The sequence below is a fragment of the Aedes aegypti genome, chromosome 2, assembly GCF_002204515.2.
Source record: "Aedes aegypti strain LVP_AGWG chromosome 2, AaegL5.0 Primary Assembly, whole genome shotgun sequence".
NCBI classification, from domain to species: domain Eukaryota; kingdom Metazoa; phylum Arthropoda; class Insecta; order Diptera; family Culicidae; genus Aedes; species Aedes aegypti.
The window spans coordinates 32,244,088-32,261,777 of NC_035108.1; the positions used below are offsets into that span (position 1 = coordinate 32,244,088).

Here is a 17,690-nt window from a genome sequence, read left to right on the forward strand (position 1 = left end):
AACAAATTTGAGTGAGGTTCATAACCAAGTTGACTCTAACAAATCATAATTCATCAAGTCTTGCGTCCAATAACTATCTTAAATTGTTCGAGAACTTAGTTGTGTACAGGACTTCGAACCAAATAAGTCAGCCTTGTTTCTATGGCATGGTGCATGCAGTGATTTAAGTTTTCAAGTGAGTCTGTCGTTGGGTCTATTACGTGCCAGTGTTTGGATTTTGATCCGAATAAGTCTATCGAATCATATTCGAAGAGTGTAACAGTTCGCGAACCATAAAAATTCGTGGAACATCGCATTCGGAGAGCCCTATGAATGTAAACATTCACTCTCTCGTTTGGTACGTGGAACGAGAGCATTCAAGAGCAGCAACCCACACAGACTTCAGCAGTATCGAGCCATTCGGGTGATTTATGTTTTGCATAAAATTGGTAATTACTTTCATATTTTATGGAATGCAGCCTTTAACAACCTAATTATAATGTATTAGATCATTGAACACCTTTTTAGTAGCAAACACAGCACGGGAAATTGAAAATATTCGCCTCTGTTTCTTGATCAGAATGAGAGTGGGTCAGCGAATGTTACAATTGTTGACACACAGTGATCGGTGACAAACAGTGGGTAGTATTTGTCTGTATTGTTTTCGTTCATGGCTCGTTGTCTTCCACGATAAATGTCATGCGTGTTGCAGGCGGATCAATGGGATGAAATTATGGCTCGTGTGTCAATGATCGTTAAATTTTCCTTGCTTGAAATATTTTCGGCACTGCAGTCTTACAACAGCAACATCGGATGAAATAAACCTGGAATATACTTACCGGTCCATTGCATACATGCCTCACCTGTCGAATCGCATCGACAAGGAAATAAGGAAAAACTATAAAAACATACGACTAGCAACATACAACTGGAAATCGGTAAGGAGTCTGTTCTCAAAAGTCAATGGTCCGATACCTGAAGAATAACAGACCGATGTCATCTACTCCATTCCATGCAACAACTGTCCAGCCTGTTACATAGGAATGATCACAAACAGGCTTAAAACAAGGATCAGCGGTCACAAAACCCACTACAACATCCTAGTTCGATTACAGCAAAACGGAGTAAGCAGCTCGGATCCACAAATCACCCAACTTCAAGAAAAAACAGCCTAACTGGAACACACCATCGTCGAACATCACCGTTTCAACCTAGAAAACACGAAAATATTAGACAAAACAAACAAATCACATACACTACCTTATCTAGAGATGTGTCACATCGTGAATAAATCTAACTGCATCAATCGAAGAACAGACACTGAAGGCCTAAATGCAATATATGCAGAAATACTCTACAAAGTAAGAAACATGCGAAGGAGAATCACAAAAAAAAACACACAGGAAACACAACGAACACGGATAATACACATACACACAATGTAATTGAAACACCACTCACACAAAGTTAACATAGCAGTATCAGTCTTGCAAGCGCGGTGATAAACCGTAACCGAAAGCGTAGAAAGGAAAAATTAGTTTAGATAGTTCTAAAACAAGCTTTTGTGCGATTAAGCTTTTATAGCTTCAAAACACAGTGCCGTACGAACAAATCGCGACGCATGCAGTAAGCAATGAAAAACAGTAAATTGTAAAAATCTTTAATTTTAAACTGCAATCTGTTTATAGCCATAGAGGACGCCATAACACCAAATTACAGACAACCAAATGTAGGACATTCAACACAATAACAAAAACACAAAATCCTGTAAGTAAAGTAGAGTGGGGCAAAATAAGAAGAAAGGGAAAACCGGAAATTAACATTTTGTAAATTTAAAAATTTTAGATCCCTTTGAAGAAGGTTAAATAAAATAACCAAAACGTCGGACGTAGGAGCAACACACGTGTTAGCTTTTTTTTAAGACTGCAGTGCCGAAAATATTTCAAGCAAGTTAAACCGTCCAGTCGTTAACAATAACCGTTAAATTTTACAGAGCCTACAACGTGCTTACTGAGGTTCCTCAGTGGAACGTGACAATGCATTAGAGATTATTTGGATAAGTGATTGCTCTGATGTGAAGAGGATCTTTTGTCTAGAAGATTTTTGCTAAAAAAAAACTGCGAATTTTATGTATGTACTCTTTAACGGTCCATAGCTTGATGGTTGCATGACAGCACGGGTAGCAAATACAAAAAATGATTTTTTATTTTCTAAACCTCTTGCAGAAATAAATTTGGATTCAGGTGATCAGCAAATATTTGCAATAAACTACGAGTTACTCTACGTGATTAGAAAAACGACAGTAAAGTAAACATTTGATGACATTGAGTCTAATGAAGACAGGAACACTTCAATCCAAGTTCAACGTCCTCAAAGTCAAACAACGGAGGAACATTTATCGATGATTTATTGATGTAGGAAATCGCATACTGTACGAAAGCAAACTGAGATTGAAATGCAACGTCAGAGTAGAGGTTTATTGTCAATCGCTAGCAGTGTGGTACACCAAAGAGGGCTTCTAAATGGTTTAAAATGGACACATGCCACTCACTGTACAATTTGCTCCAGCTACACCTCTGATCGCCGCTCCGGACTCCGGAAGGATGGGTAGCAGTGCGGAACACCTGTGACCGTAATCCATTCTCCGCCGGTCGCTGTAGTGTGTAGTCACTTATGCAAATCCAATAATTCTCAGCTCCCAGTCATCATCATCAACATCGTCCGTCAGCCAGCAAACGATTTGTGAGCCTTCTGAACAAACAATGCGAGAATATTCTGCATTCTGTGGGGGTCTCATGAATCGGGGACAGGATCCAGGAGGAAGACCACCCGGCAGAAGGAACTGACAGCATTTATGGCATTGAGCACACAAGTTTGTATGACTGCACCCCATACATGTTGCGGACGAACAAACACGGGATGGCTATTATTGCTTTTCTTCGGGGAAGATTGGCGAACCGTACTCGGAGTGGGTTTGCTGATTGTACCTTGAAAACCTTACTCGTGCTTCAGTGCAGCCTCTGCTAGGTCATGAAATAATAGGTATGACGCCAGGTCACATATTGCTCATCGGCAGCTCAGAATAATTATGACTAATTTAATAACGACCACATAATGCTGGATAAACCTTAGCAACAGACTCAGACCGCTATGAGAACAAACTAACGGTCGTATATCATGGAGCATATACTGCCGTGAATCGCAAGTCAGTCCCATCTGTAAAAAGTAGGCATTGAGAAAATGGCCTTAGTTTCGAAATTCGTTTTCCATACAAATATTCAAAAAATTCCAGAGGATTGAAGCATGTGCAAATTTTAATGAAACTCTCACAATTTGCTTTTCACTACAATATCTTTCCGAGAAAAATATCCAGATGATCAAAACACGGTTCAGTTTTGTGTTATACGGTACGGAAATCTGTAGTAGGACTGACATGCGGTTACTTTTCATTATGAGACTACCGTTTTGTCTCAAATTCCGAACAGACTCATATTCCGAACACTCGGTTTTTGTATGGCGATGAGGTTGAAATGTTTCGCTGAAATATATCATCAAATTACCAGAAGATGGCAGTCAATTGCAGTTCAATTTTAACGTCTTCAATCTATTTTCTACCTCGGGAGTAGTGATGATTCTCTAGTCCGAGACCAGTAAAAGAAGCTCAGAAAAATTTTTTTGCGAAATTATTCATTTGAATACGATTTATTCGTGCTGTTCGGAATTTGAATCAAGGTGTTCGGAATATGAGACAGAATGAACACAGTGTTCGGCATTTGAATCAAAATGTTGTTCCATTCTTTTACGTAAAACGAATACTAAACAAAGGAGATTGGGCAAATCTGGGCCCGGAATGTACACAGATGACTCATATGTCATTTGAAAGATCTGAATGATACAAGAAAAAGTTGGTATGAGGTCAAAAATATCCGTCGTGGGAGAAAAAAGTTATTCCGCATGGTTTGAGATGGATTTTCTATGTATTTTATTATATTTTTGCTATATTTTTTATCGATTAAAAATGAAAACATATATTTTTCTGCACCAATTAGGACTTTGATTCAAAGATGAAAAACATTACATGTTAGACCATAATATCATTAAAAATCATTTTAAAATACATATGTTTATTCAGTAAAGTTTTCTGCCAGACCCTGCTATCCACATTATACCAATCACAATTCCTAACTGTTTTTTAACCGACCTATACAATATTTTTTGTTCGTAATAAGGTAATATTACGACTTGTATTCTAAAAAAAAGTCAGCCTTATTCGATGAAAAGTAATTGGGAAACAGTGGTGAAAGAAAAGTGTGTGGTGTCTTATAAAAGAACTGACTGTTTTGTTTTTGCTGATGTAAATATTTCTCCAGGACGAATTTCACGAAGAGATCAATAAAACCATCAGCTCAACCCACTCAACCTCAATGAACAACATCATCAGCATCAAAAAACGTTAAATGTGAGTTGAAATGCTTATTGCTAAATGCTACGCAGTAACATATGCGTAGTTTTAGGATTTCATGTGTTTAAATCAATGGCAATCTAGCTCACTAGTATAAGCCATCTCGCGCTGTGTACCGCATACGTGGATGTTTAGTATCACCTGAGCTCCTACATTATTCAACCAGTCTTAAGTTAAAATGTCAATCATTATCGTTTTACGAATTGGTATACGAATGCCGTGGAGTCCAATGAACTTTTTTTTTCTAATGAGTGCATATCTTATATTATCTCCTATCTCTCTCCGTCTGTTACCCTCCAGTAACTTGTGTACAAGCCCTTGACAATATTTATGCAAGTTTTACAGATAGAAGAAAAGACAGATAGATAAGCACTAACGTTTTCTGTAGGCAGAGTATTTAACCCCTTGGCTCTACTCTTATTGCAGATGTTATAACTGCCAGGTTCTTAAGAATAGTAATTAATATCAGCCGATGCAAACAAGCGATCCACTTTTTCGGGATCATCTTGATGAGTTCCACTCATATACCATCCTCAACAATTGCTGTGTTATTCTTGAGCTGTTGAACGTCATCCTTAACTTCACTCAAAGTGGGATCTGGTTGGCTGCTTTTGTCCAACATTCGAACGTTGAAATGCTCTCCTTTGCCTTGAACCTTCGGTCCTGTGTCATCAACACAAGTCTGCTGCTTCCGCTTCTGTGTATGGTGCTTCACGTTTTTTTCCTCTAGAATAATTCTAAACTCTTCAGCAAACCAATCGTACCATAAACTACGTTCAACGCACAATGACTCCACCTGTGCGTTGATGGCTATTTTTAATGTAGTACAATAGCCAAGAAGGGTTTCAGCAAGCAAAACCTATTCCGATTACAATTGCTAGAGATGTAGAACGATGCTGTGGCGACATCCGTGTAATTCAGACGCTGAAGGTCATGCTGAGGCGGGCGTCGGTACCGTTCATTGTTAACGACAGGAAGTTTGAAGCGCATTTTTATAATTATCAGGTAGTGGTTAGAATATTAGCACCACGATAGATTTTGACGTTGATTATGTCGGAGATGTGCAATCTATCAAGCAATACCTGACCGATTCGAGATCTCATTTGCTGTGGATAACTACCGATCACCATTGGTACGGAAGGTTATCTTGGAAGTAGGTGATACACCATAATAACCATATTCTTAGAGGCGGCAAAACAGACAAGCATTGGACATTCATGTTTGCCAGTCCGACAGCACTGATCTTCCCAATCGTCCATCTCAATTCCTTATCTTGGCGTTCTGATCTCCTAAAATGATCTTAACGTGGAAACATGGGTGGCGGTCCTACTTGCGTTCCAGCTGCGTCTTTGTCATCCGTTGATCGACCGTTGATCCTCAACATGCACACTGATTGACCACCATCCGATCTCATGTTTTTGCATGTCGTTCATCACGATGAAAGCTGTTCCCAGCTCAAGTGTGTCACGCAGCTCTGGAAGATGGTATGATTACTTCTAAACATTCACATTATTGACATCCTCATGAGTATTTAGCGTTCTTTGCGAAGCATTTGTGGAGCCACATGTGCTCAGGCGTCGCCAATGGAGCTGACATTGATAGCAAACCAAAATGGTTCTGCTCGAATTATTGGCAGTTTGTTCACAGCAAACAGTCAAACACTACAGTTACTACTAGTTCAAATGATCTCCTTCTCTGAGAAACAATAGCATGCTAGTATAATGTTATTGATATCAAAGATATTAGTAAGGAAACTGACGCGCGGATTTTCAGCACGCTGAAGCTATGTACGAGAAGCGAGGTATTTCTTCCAGTGTAGTACAGAATACAACAACACAACCACTGTAATGATAAAACGGATATTGTCTGGAAAATCCTTCCTGAGTAAACCGTCGTTTTATACAAACATATTGCTAGAACACTGAAATAGGATAATACGATTTGATATTTGTGTCCAACTGTTACGTGAAATGACGTGTTTGTGAAACGCTCATACCTATATCTTTATTTTTTTATCACCGTATGTTTTAGGTATTCACATTTCAGCAACTCAAAACGTTCTGAAATCTGTGTCAAATCACAACATTTTTGAAATATTTACAATTAAGATAAAAACATACCTAAGCACATACATAGGCACGAATTCAAAACATTTGCGCAAGTAAATATTATTCAATAGGAACTGTCCAAAACATAGCTCTCCTTACACTATTCCAGCACAAATAACTTTTTTCTCCCACGACGAATATTTTTGGCCCCATATCAACTTTTTTTTGTCTCATTTAGATCTTTCAAATGATATATAAGTCATCCGTGTACATTCCGGGACCAAACTCCATACATTTTTGCCCAATCTCCTTTATATAAATATTTTTATCGGTACACCCAACAGCTAACAGTATGACATTGCGAAGAAACAAAAAAATTCATTAATATCAGCTAATTTGTGCCCACCAGGTGCATTTGAATTCACTGTTGGCCTTAAGTGTTCGGAATATGAGTCAAAACGGTATTTGACTTGCTGTTTTTTCTTAATTTTTCCGAACAAATCATAGTATCTCATTAGTGCAACTGGAAGAGCATTGGAAGATATGGTGAAAACTGAACTAAACTCAATTTTGACGAAAATTCAGATGGGACAGACTTGCGATTCACGGCAGTATAGGTTCTCAAACTTGTTGGTTCACTCATAGATGTTGAGTATCATTCAAACAAACGTGAACAAAAGAGCGTTAAACTCTCAATTGAATTCATAAAACTCGAATTGAAAAGAGCTTTTCTGAAATACATCTGAATAATAAGCAACTTATGATTTGTGGACTTCGTGCGGTTAGTGTTACCAAGCATTTAGCTGTATCGAGCCAAGGGGTGTGGGTTCGATTCCCTCTTCAGTCCGGAAAACTTTTCACCCGAAATGTATTCCGACTGTGCCACTGGGCGTTGCATGCTAGTCCGTTGTCTAGTGTGGTGCTTCCTTCAAAGGGCAAATCGTCCAGAAGTTTTAACGTGTCGCTGTCATTAAAAAAAAAATGAACAATATAACAGCCTACTTTTTGTACCAAATGAAACAGTGCTGCAAAGTGCACTTTTCAGCACTATTTATGGAACGATGATGATTTAAATTATATCATACAATATTATACAAGGGACCTTCCTTAGCCAAGTGGCTAGAGTGCGCGGCTACAAAGCAAAGCCATGCTGAAGGTGTCTGTGTTTGGTTCCCGGTTGTTCCAGGATTTTTTCATAATGGAAATTTTCTTGATTTACCTGGATAAAGAATATCATCGTACCTGGCACATGATAAACGATTGCGAAAATGGCAACGTTTGCAAAGAAAGCTCTCATTTAATAACTGTGGAACTGCTCACAAGAACACTTAAGCTGAGAGGCAGGCTCCGTCCCAGTGAGGACGTAATGCCAAGATTTATACAATGTTTCCACATCTGACTTCTGAGTTACCTCAGGGATGTCAAAAAACTTTGATTACAGTTGACATGCGTTTCATCTGTAGTAGTTTGCAAAACGGTTTGGATACAACTCGATATTGTACTAAAAAGTGCAAATTGTTCAAATCGAAGAAAAATCAATCATCGTGTGTAACCGTAGTCCCTCAATGGCTCGTTTCAATCCTTGCCATGCATACAAAGCCTGCACCCAAAGCTGGTAGTGCCCGAGATTGTTTACTGCCACCCAGTGCAGTCAGCAGTGCAGAGCAACTATGACACGTTGTCATAAAAACAAATTCATAAGCACAAATCCTCCTTTGATCTTCATCTAACTCTGTCCTTCCTCACCAGCCAACACAACTAACGACTAACTAAGCATCAGCAGCTGAAAACACAACCGGAGATCTCTCGACGACTTTGAACTGGGGAGTCGACCACCACTCACTCGTATACTGCTGCATGCCCGAGGTGGGAAACATGCCAAACGGAAACCATATCATGGTATTGAAATTATACGAGCATATTACAGTATGTTCTTCATAAAAGGGTAATACGGGGCAAAATATTGATAATCTTACATTGGTAGCTGAATGGATGGGTAAACTCTGAAAAGAGGCTGTATGAACAGCATTTTATCTGTATGAGCTCTTATTCAACTATCAATGTTACTTGGAAAGATTCTTCAAAACACACCTACACAATAACAAACCAATCAGAAATTATATCGAAATGCATTCATCATTATTATGCAATTACTGAAAATTGTTGAGTAATGATTCAATATGCAATTCACAACAGATGCGTTATAAAAAAGCGTTGCGTAATAGTCATGACACAACTGATTTCAGTTGCAATGGCTGTTTCGACACTGCATAATCAAGTGCATGAAAGTAGGCCATTTCAATACATTTTGTCGTGGTGAAAAACAGCTGATTACGATGAGAAATTGCAAAAAGATGACAAACGTTCCGATACAATCCGTCTGATGTACGGGATCGGATTAGTGAGCCGAGGAGGACCAGCATCTCTGTAGACCCTCGCCCCGGCATTTGTCACCAGTCCGATAAATTCGGTAATGGCTGAAGCGGTCCTTTCGACTTCTTAGCAACATACCGTTTTGATTCATATTACGGACACTTAAGACCTCAGTGAAGTATAACCCAGCATAGAGCATACAAAATAAGTCATTATGAATGATTCTTTAGCGTTATCAAGCATCGGTAGTCCTTAACTTTCGAATGGTGGGTAAAGAATACGATTCCGCAACATGAATAATTTTAAATAAATCAAAATATTCAAAATGTTTCTAGGGATTACAACAGGAGTTCTTCTGGGGATAATATAAGGTTTTTTTTCTAGGGATTTCATCAGGAGTTCCTCTAGGAGTTCCTTCAATGATTCCGCTTGGAATTCCTACACAAATTCATCCAGAAGATTCTCTAGTGATTCCATCAGAAGTTCCTTCAGGGATTTCACCTGGAGCTTCTCTAGGGACTCCATCAGGAGTTCCTCTAGCAATTCCAGCGGAAGTTTCTATGATTCCATCAGGAGTTCATTCAAAGATTCCACCCGCAATTCCTCCAGAGGATTCTATAATGAGTTCCTATAGGGATTCCATCAGAAGATCTTCTAGGGATTACATAAGGAGTTCCTCCAGGGATTCCATCAGGAGTTCCTCAAATAATATCTGTAGGAATTCCTCCAAGGATTCTAAGGTTCCTCAAAGGATTCCATCAAGAGTTCCTTCAGAGATTCCACCTGGAGTTCTTCCAGGGACTATATTAGGAGTTCTTCAAAAGATTACATCAGGATCTTCTAGGTATATCAAAAGCAGTTCCTCTAAATATTCTATCAGGAATTCCATCAGGAATTATTCCTGGGATTTCATCAGAAGTTCCTATAGATATTACATCAAGAGTTTCTCTAGAGATATCACCAGAAGTTCCTTCAGAGATTCCACCTGGAATTTCTCCAGATATTATATCAGGAGTTACTCAAAGATTTCTTTTAGGTATTTCATAAGGAGTTGCTCCAGAGATTCCATCAGGAGTTCTTTCAGGAATCTTACCAGGAATTTCAATAGGAGTTGCTACCAGGAACTCCATCAGGAGTTTTTCTAGAAATTCCATTCGGAATACCTCCAGAAATTACATCAGAAGTTCTTTTAAGGATTACATCAGGGATTATTCTGGGGATTAAAACAGGAGAGCTTCTCCAGGGGTTCCACCAGGTGTTCCTTCAGAGATTACATTTGGAACTTTTAAAAGGGGTTCCATTGAGAGTTTCCACCTGGAATTGCTCCAGACATTATATCAGGAGTTCCTTCATGAATATCTTAAGGAGATCCTCCAGCTATTCTATGAGTAGCTTCTCCAAGGAGTCGATCAAAAGATCCCTTAGAGATTCCACCTGGAATTCCTCCAGGGATTATATCAGTAGTTCTTCAAAAGATTACATCAGGAGTTCATCAAGGAATTCTATTACGATTTCTTCTTGGGATATCGTAAGGAGTTCTTCGATCAATTTTTCAGGATTTCCATCAGGAAACTTGTTAGGAAATCCTCAAGAGATTTAATCAAGAGTTCCTATAGGGATTACATAAGGAGTTATCTCTGTCATCAGAAGTTCCTTCAGAAATTCCACCTGGAATTTCTCCAGGGAATTAAATCAAGAGTTCCTCAAGGAAATGCTTCAAGGTTGCTTTTAGGGATTTCATAAGGAGTTGCTCCATAGATTCTATCAGGAATCTTATCAGGAATTTCTCCCGAAATTTCAGTAGAAGTTCCTATAGGGATTCCATCAGGAAATCTTTTGTCTTTCCACCTGGATCACCTCCATGATTTACATAAGAAGTTCTGCTAGGGATTACATCAGGAGTTCTTCAGGAGAAAACAACAGGAGATTTTCCACTGGGAGATTCACCAGTAATTAGGAAATCCACCAGTATATCCTCAAGTGATTCTATCAGAGATTCCAACAGGGATTCAAAAAAGAATTCCTTAAGAGATTCCTCCAAGAATTCATACAGTAATTCCACCAAGAATTCCTTCAAAAATTCCGTTAGGATTTTTCTAAGGATTCCAACTAAAATTCCCTACATAAACCCTCCAAGGATTTCTCTTTGAATTCGACCAGAGGGTTCTCCTTGAATTTCATCTAGAATTCGCCAAGATGATTCCCCTGGATTTTCTCCAAGGTTTTGTGCTGAAATTTTCATAGGGATCCCACATTCTGTCAGAAACTCCAAAAACAATTTTTCTATAATTTTACCGGGAATTTTAAAAATCTTCTAGAGGTTCTTCCAAAACATTTTTGAGAAAAATCCCCCGAGAATTCCGCACAGATTTTATCCAAGGGTCATTTAACAAATTTCTCAAGGGATTCGACCACAATTTTCTATAAAGATTACACCAGTTATTCCTTCACAGACTTCACCAGTTTTTTTTAATTATTTTACCATTAAATTCTCAAGAGAGAAATTTTTTGAGGAATTTTTCTTGGAGTTTTATCGGGATCAACACTTGGAATATCACCAAAGTTTTGCTAGAATTTCATCCAGAAAAATCGACCAGATTTTCGTCAGAAGTTCTAACAGAAAATACGTCAAGTATTTTACTAAGAATCCACAAGATATTTTTTCTGAATAACCAACAATATTTTCGCGAAAGAAAAATATTGCTTAATATATTCGGCGGATTCCATGGAAAATTCGAGCAAGAAATACTGGAAGAAATCCATGGACAAATCCCTTAAAAATCCTCTAAGAAATTTCTGGTAGATTCATGAAGTAATTTCGGAAAAAAATATCTAAGAACGAATGCCCCGCAAGCACCCTTCAGAGATACCAGGAATAATCTTTGAAGGAAACACTGGAGGAATTTATAAAATAACTTATTGAAGATTCCCTAGAAGGATCTCCGGAGGATAACCTGGGGAACCTCTCAAATTGTGGTATCTGTTGGGGAATCTCTGAAGGCTTCCTCGTGAAATCGTTGGATAAATTTTTAGTGGAATCCCTGGGAAAATTATTTGATGAATCCTTGGAGTAATTCTTGGGCAGAATCACTGTGAGAATTACTGGAGTAAATCTCTGCATGTATTTCTGAAGGAATTTTTGATGAAATTTCTATAGAAAATCGTGTAGGAATCCCTGAAGAATTTCTTGGAAAAATGTTTGGATTTTTCCAAGAAAAAGATCAACTGAGATATCATAGCCCAGTTCGACATAAACTGCCCATACTCGCATAACAGTCCCATTTGATTTTTCGCCACTTTTGAGTTAGCTTCATGAATAGTATTAATTTTTGGTGTGCTTTCTAAAATAAAAATCCAAATTGTATCTTTGTATGGATAAAATGTGAAAAAAATACCAAACAATGTGCGTCCCATATTGAAAGTACCCGCAAAACAGTCCCATTTGATGATTATGAAGAAATTCAGCTAAACCTATTCCTGTGATGATTTCTGAAAGCTTGCATTGTAAATTATTTCCTTATAGAAACAATTAAACAAATCAGGAAAGTACAACTCAACTATAATTAAGAAAAACTCTTATTTTTGTTTAAAAAAGGTTTTGCCATAACGACTTCTTCTGTTCTTCGATTAATATTAACACTACATCAGGCTAGCTGCCTGTAAACTAAAATAAAGCAAAATAGTTTTCTTTAGGCTATTCTACTGCTCCACTTTTCCTGCGGCCAATCATGATCAGAATCTCCGGCAGGCTAAAGTCCAACAGCGAGAAGTGAGAAGCTTGTTTGGCCGCCGCAAGATTACGCACATCGTCGCTTGCATCGTCGCCAGTGTTTACATGGTCAAACTAAGTGTTTGCAGCACCAAATGCCGAGAAATAGGAAAGCTCCTGGCACCCATCAGGATTATCTATATCTTGAGAACCATCAAGTGGACTAAAACATGTTCTATTCACCTTTCTTTGATAGTTTTCAAATCCTTCACGCGTCACGTGCTGTGATTTCAGCAAGCCTTCCATATGGCCGACCGCAACGGTTAATTTGAATTCAGGAAGTCTTCATAATTTTCTCAATTATATATCACCACTGTACAGCTTAAGAACTTCAAGGGACATTATTACTATTGAAAGATAGTTGATAACTGAAAGCTGCAAAAAAGTACATTGCAATCGATCGTAAACTCGAACAACAATGTGTCAAGGTGAACGATAACAAAGTAAGCGAATCCCCAGTAATGGGACTGGTATGCGGGTATTCAAGCGTTTAGCGAGAGAAATACTCGGACAACGAGTCCCATCTGTAATAACCCTAATTTTGATAGGAAAAAACAACCAGTTTTACTAAATTTAAATTATTAACGGTTTTTGCACATTGCAATGATAGTATATTGAGCAATGCCACCGGCATTTACTACTTCCAGCAGCAGAAGAACGAAAAAGGAGGGTTTTATGTTTAGAAGCGTTTTTCTCGACATCGTGATTTTCCTAATGGGACTGTATTGCGAGTATGGGCAGTAAAGTGATTGTTATATTCTTGTCATGCTCTTCCGATCGGGCATGCAGTGGCAATCGGATCCGGAATGCATCGCCGCAGCGCACCAGAGCCAGAGAAAGAGTCACTTCAAAGCAGAAAGAGCAAATCGTTAGAAAGATTAATTTTTGAACTGGGGAACAGAAGGAGGGCATTCGAGGGGACCACTTGTTTTCTAATTTGGAACGATTTGTTTTTGGACGCACAAACACTGACTTGGTTATATGATTGCCGCGGGGCTGCGAATAGAAAAACTGAAACTAGTTTTTGATTGATATTTTATGATGTTATGCTATGATAAATTAATTGAAAAACTTTGGGGAAGTCGAAATGCATACTGTTTTATTACTTTTTATAGAGTTTTTGCTAACGTAACTGTTGACGAGGGGACGAATTAGAACTCAGCCGACTGGTCGAGGAAGGTTTTAGAGAAAGCGTATACATGGGCCCGATCTGGAAGTGCCTGGCCGAAGCACTCTAGAAGTTCTGGTGACTTGTGAACGGATTGTCGGAAGTCATCCAAGGAAATGGCTCCATCTCGATCAACGTCCATTCGACGGATAAGAATTTCGACCATGTCCTTAACCGATTCTTCGACTTCCTCTTCTTGGTGCTTGATGAAACAACTCCGCAACAATATCATCATGTGTTCTCTCCGAAGTAACTCTTCTCCGCCGATATCATAAGCTCGGAAACAGTGCTCGATCTTCTCGTCGAATGTTCCTTTCAAGAACAACGACAACATTTTGACCCACGATTCCATACTCATAAAGGTCGTGACACTTTTGTCCAGCGCCGTACAAATCCTTCCAACAGTTTCGCTATCAGATATCCCGAAAACGCTATCAAACAGGACGTCCAACTGATGCCGGGAAACATGCCCCTTGTTGTCCTCCTCATCCTTGGTCAGTTTGTAGTAGATCAACAGACAAACCTCCAACTCCCGGTGCGTGAAATGGGTTTTCTTCTCCAAACGCCGCACCAAACGACTAACTTTGTTCAGGAAACGCATCTCCTCGCCCGCGTCCAGGGTCAAATCCAAAGACATTTTTTTCACTTCAAAAAAGTTCCACAATGTCGACAAAGAATTTCCACATCCAAAATCTCAGCGATTACTGGGATCGTTTCAAACGTAGAATTTTTCTCACCTCTTTCAACCACCCCGCATAATCCACTTTGCGCCATCTCCTTCGCAGATCGTAAATTCACGGCAAGCATTCCGACCATCTGAATCACATATTGCGAATGGTAACACCCTTTCCCTCACTTCCTTCCTAATCCGCCCAGAAATCATCCATAAATTTTAATAATTTCATTATCTCCCAACCCATAATTCACCGAAGCTGAATGGCAGTTAGTGGTTGCTTATGTGGTGCATGGTTCTTCGTGTATTTTTCGCTCTCTCGCAACCGCTGCAGCGAGATGGCATTCCTCAAGCACCGACTCCCTTCCCCAGTCATGCAGTTGGTGCAGTATTGTCGCGCAGAGCATCGGAATCATAACGGCGAGCTTGACATCACGCCAACATATATTCTCATAACCCGTTGAGGAAGAGCGACTGGGTAGGGCTCTGCAAGGGCAAACATCAGCTCGGAAACACTATGGGCAGTTTTCATGCAGACTGGTGGACACAAATATAATTTATTTATTTTTTCTACCTTACTAATGAGATTATTAGCCCTGGGCTAGTTCACCTCGGGATCAGCAGCTTCACTTCCCTTTCGAAGGAAGACATCAGTATAACTTTTAACGTCATAAATGACTATCTCGCTCGACCATTGGGGAAGGAACAGAGAGGGCCTGGACCCCTCCAGAATCATCTAGGCCCACCCCAGAATTTGTGATGATAACAAAAATTAATATTAAAAAAAAACAATTAAACATCTTCTGAATCAATGAACATGACTCTGTTGTTGACGAAAATCACTTCAGTAGTTACGTTATTTTATATTGTACAACTATAATGGAACGACCTGGAATACAGACAAGCATCAGCGTAACGGTTCTGACTCAGTGAATCGCGCGGCAATTAAAAGCTTAACCGTCTGGCTGTTGATCAATTGGTTACTGTTAGAACTAGTTTTTTTTTGTATGCGATAAGCGCAATTTTTCGACACCTCCGTAGTACAAAAAAGCGTCAACATCCTGGAAGTTCGATTCCCAAAATTTGTTTTTCTAAATAATCCAAATAATGCTGTTTCAGCTTAAAGCAGCATATGCAATGCATTCTGATTTCTCATGTTTTTGGAGGAAACCCTGCTCGAGGTGTCCGGTGATGATGATTTCTCTTATTAGAATTCACCAAAGAAATCCATACTTTAATTTCAACTCGTATAATGTCCAAAAAATAATTTAAAAAATAGACAAAAATACTCAGATAATACAAAGCGGGATTCTTTTGTCAAAAAATAAGGTGCATGACCGATATAGCCATAAACAAAAGTAATATAAGGCTTAACTTTCAACGAATTTCGGCATGGCCAAGTTTTCTTCAGATGAATGTCAGAAATTTAACTTGGAGTGAAAAAATGTAACAAAATCGACCTTTTCGTTTCGACCGTTTCGAATATTGAAGGGTGGCTTCAGAACTTAGGAAAATCTCTTGGAAATCAGTCAAATAATGTCGTGGGACTTGTTAATACTTTCAAAGCGAACTCCTTCTAGTGGACATCCATTCCTTTTATGTATATTTCTTATTAGCAAATTGATTCCGGAAAATATTCTCGGATTTACCTAAAAAATGTTACTTAATCTTTAAATAGTTCAGTTTTCCCTCGGAATTCCTCGAAAAAATCATTAATTCTGTGAAATCTAATACACTAAAACCTCAATTTTCAAAGTCTTTTTTTACGCTACCTCAATTTAAGTCACTTTTTTACGAAGTAAACTCAATCTAAGTCACTTTTTTACGCAGTGCGTAAATTGAGTTTTGACAATTCTGTGGGAAATCATTGACATCCGGTTTGGGAAAACCGTTGAAAACCCATACAATAGGAGTATTTTTGGAACGGGCACGACTAGGGGATAACGAAAATCGATGTCCGACGCCATTTTAGAATCCAAGATGGCGACCTCTGGTTTGGGAAAATCGTTGGAAACCCATACAATATGGGTATTTTCGGAACGGGCACGATGAGGAGATGACGAAAATCGATGTCCGACGCCATTTTGAAATCCAAGATGGTGACCTCCGGTTGGATAAAATCATTGGAAACCCATGCAATATGGGTATTTCCAGAACGGGCACGACGAGGGGATGACGAAAATCGATGCCTGACGCAATTTTGGAATCCAAGATGGTGACCTCTGAGTTGAGAAAACCGTTGGAAACCCATACAATATGGGTATTTTCGGAACGGGCACGACGAGGAGATGACGAAAATCGATGTCCGATGCCATTTTGGAATCCAATATGGCGACCTCCGGTTTCAGAAAATCGTTTGAAATTCATGCAATATAGATATTTTCGGAACGGGCACTGCGAGTGGATGACGAAAATCGATGTCCGACGCAATTTTTAAATTAAATTCACCTAAACCTCAATCAACGTAGTCTGCTTTTACGCAAATTCAATAGACGTCACTTGTTTAACGAAGTAAATTCATGAACATCAGTACAGATCAGTACATTTGCTTATATTAAGGCGAAGTAGGCGTCATTGAAATTTGTAGTGGACATCGATGATTGTGGCCGAACCGTCTCACGATTGCGAATTAAAGAAACTCAATAGGTTTTGCACTGACATTGCTGAAAATGTATCAGCATATTTTCTATATGTAAGCTCAAGTAGTGATACTTTTATGAATCAATATTACTTAAGATGACTGAGTTTTATCACTTCGAAATTGCAATCTGGAAAATCAACAAGGCTAGCAAACCGAATGACGGGCTACTTAGCCTTAAGAGTTAATAGTTTATGCTATAAATAAGTATAATCAATGTACAACTACTTAAGTTTGTAGATACTCAGGTCTATATATCGTGGAGTCTTCGGAAGTACAAAAATATCGACACAACTCAATACAACACTTCGTTTGCAAATATGGACAGTAAGAGGCCTTTGCAATATTGAAGAACTATCTATTGATGATTAGTTACGCTTGTTTATCCTAATGCTCATATTCGATAGAGATTATTGAGGACCAAGGACATCCGCACAAATTCATACAATAAACCGTTTACTCACAGAAATGGTAAAGGGCCTTTGGAGTATTTGAAAACTATTTTCTAATCACTTATTATGGCCGTAGATCCAAAGGCTTTTATTCAATGGAGTCCTTGGAGTACCAAAAACATCCGTAT

General features: G+C 38.8%; 2 protein-coding genes across 15 annotated transcripts in view; both read right to left on the reverse strand.

Annotated features, from left to right (window-relative positions):
- LOC5574086 (collagen alpha-1(XVIII) chain) overlaps positions 1-17,690 on the reverse strand; it is a 980,207-nt gene that overhangs the window by 657,642 nt on the left and 304,875 nt on the right. The window lies entirely within an intron of this gene.
- Positions 13,704-14,514, reverse strand: LOC5574082 (EF-hand calcium-binding domain-containing protein 1). The gene has a single exon (XM_001661102.2). The coding sequence runs from the start codon at positions 14,434-14,436 to the stop codon at positions 13,783-13,785; it is 654 nt and encodes a 217-aa protein (XP_001661152.1). The 5' UTR covers positions 14,437-14,514; the 3' UTR covers positions 13,704-13,782.

Bases quoted from the DNA above. Each gene is read 5' to 3' on its own strand.
- LOC5574082 (XM_001661102.2), bottom strand. From the start codon at position 14,436: ATGTCTTTGGATTTGACCCTGGACGCGGGCGAGGAGATGCGTTTCCTG.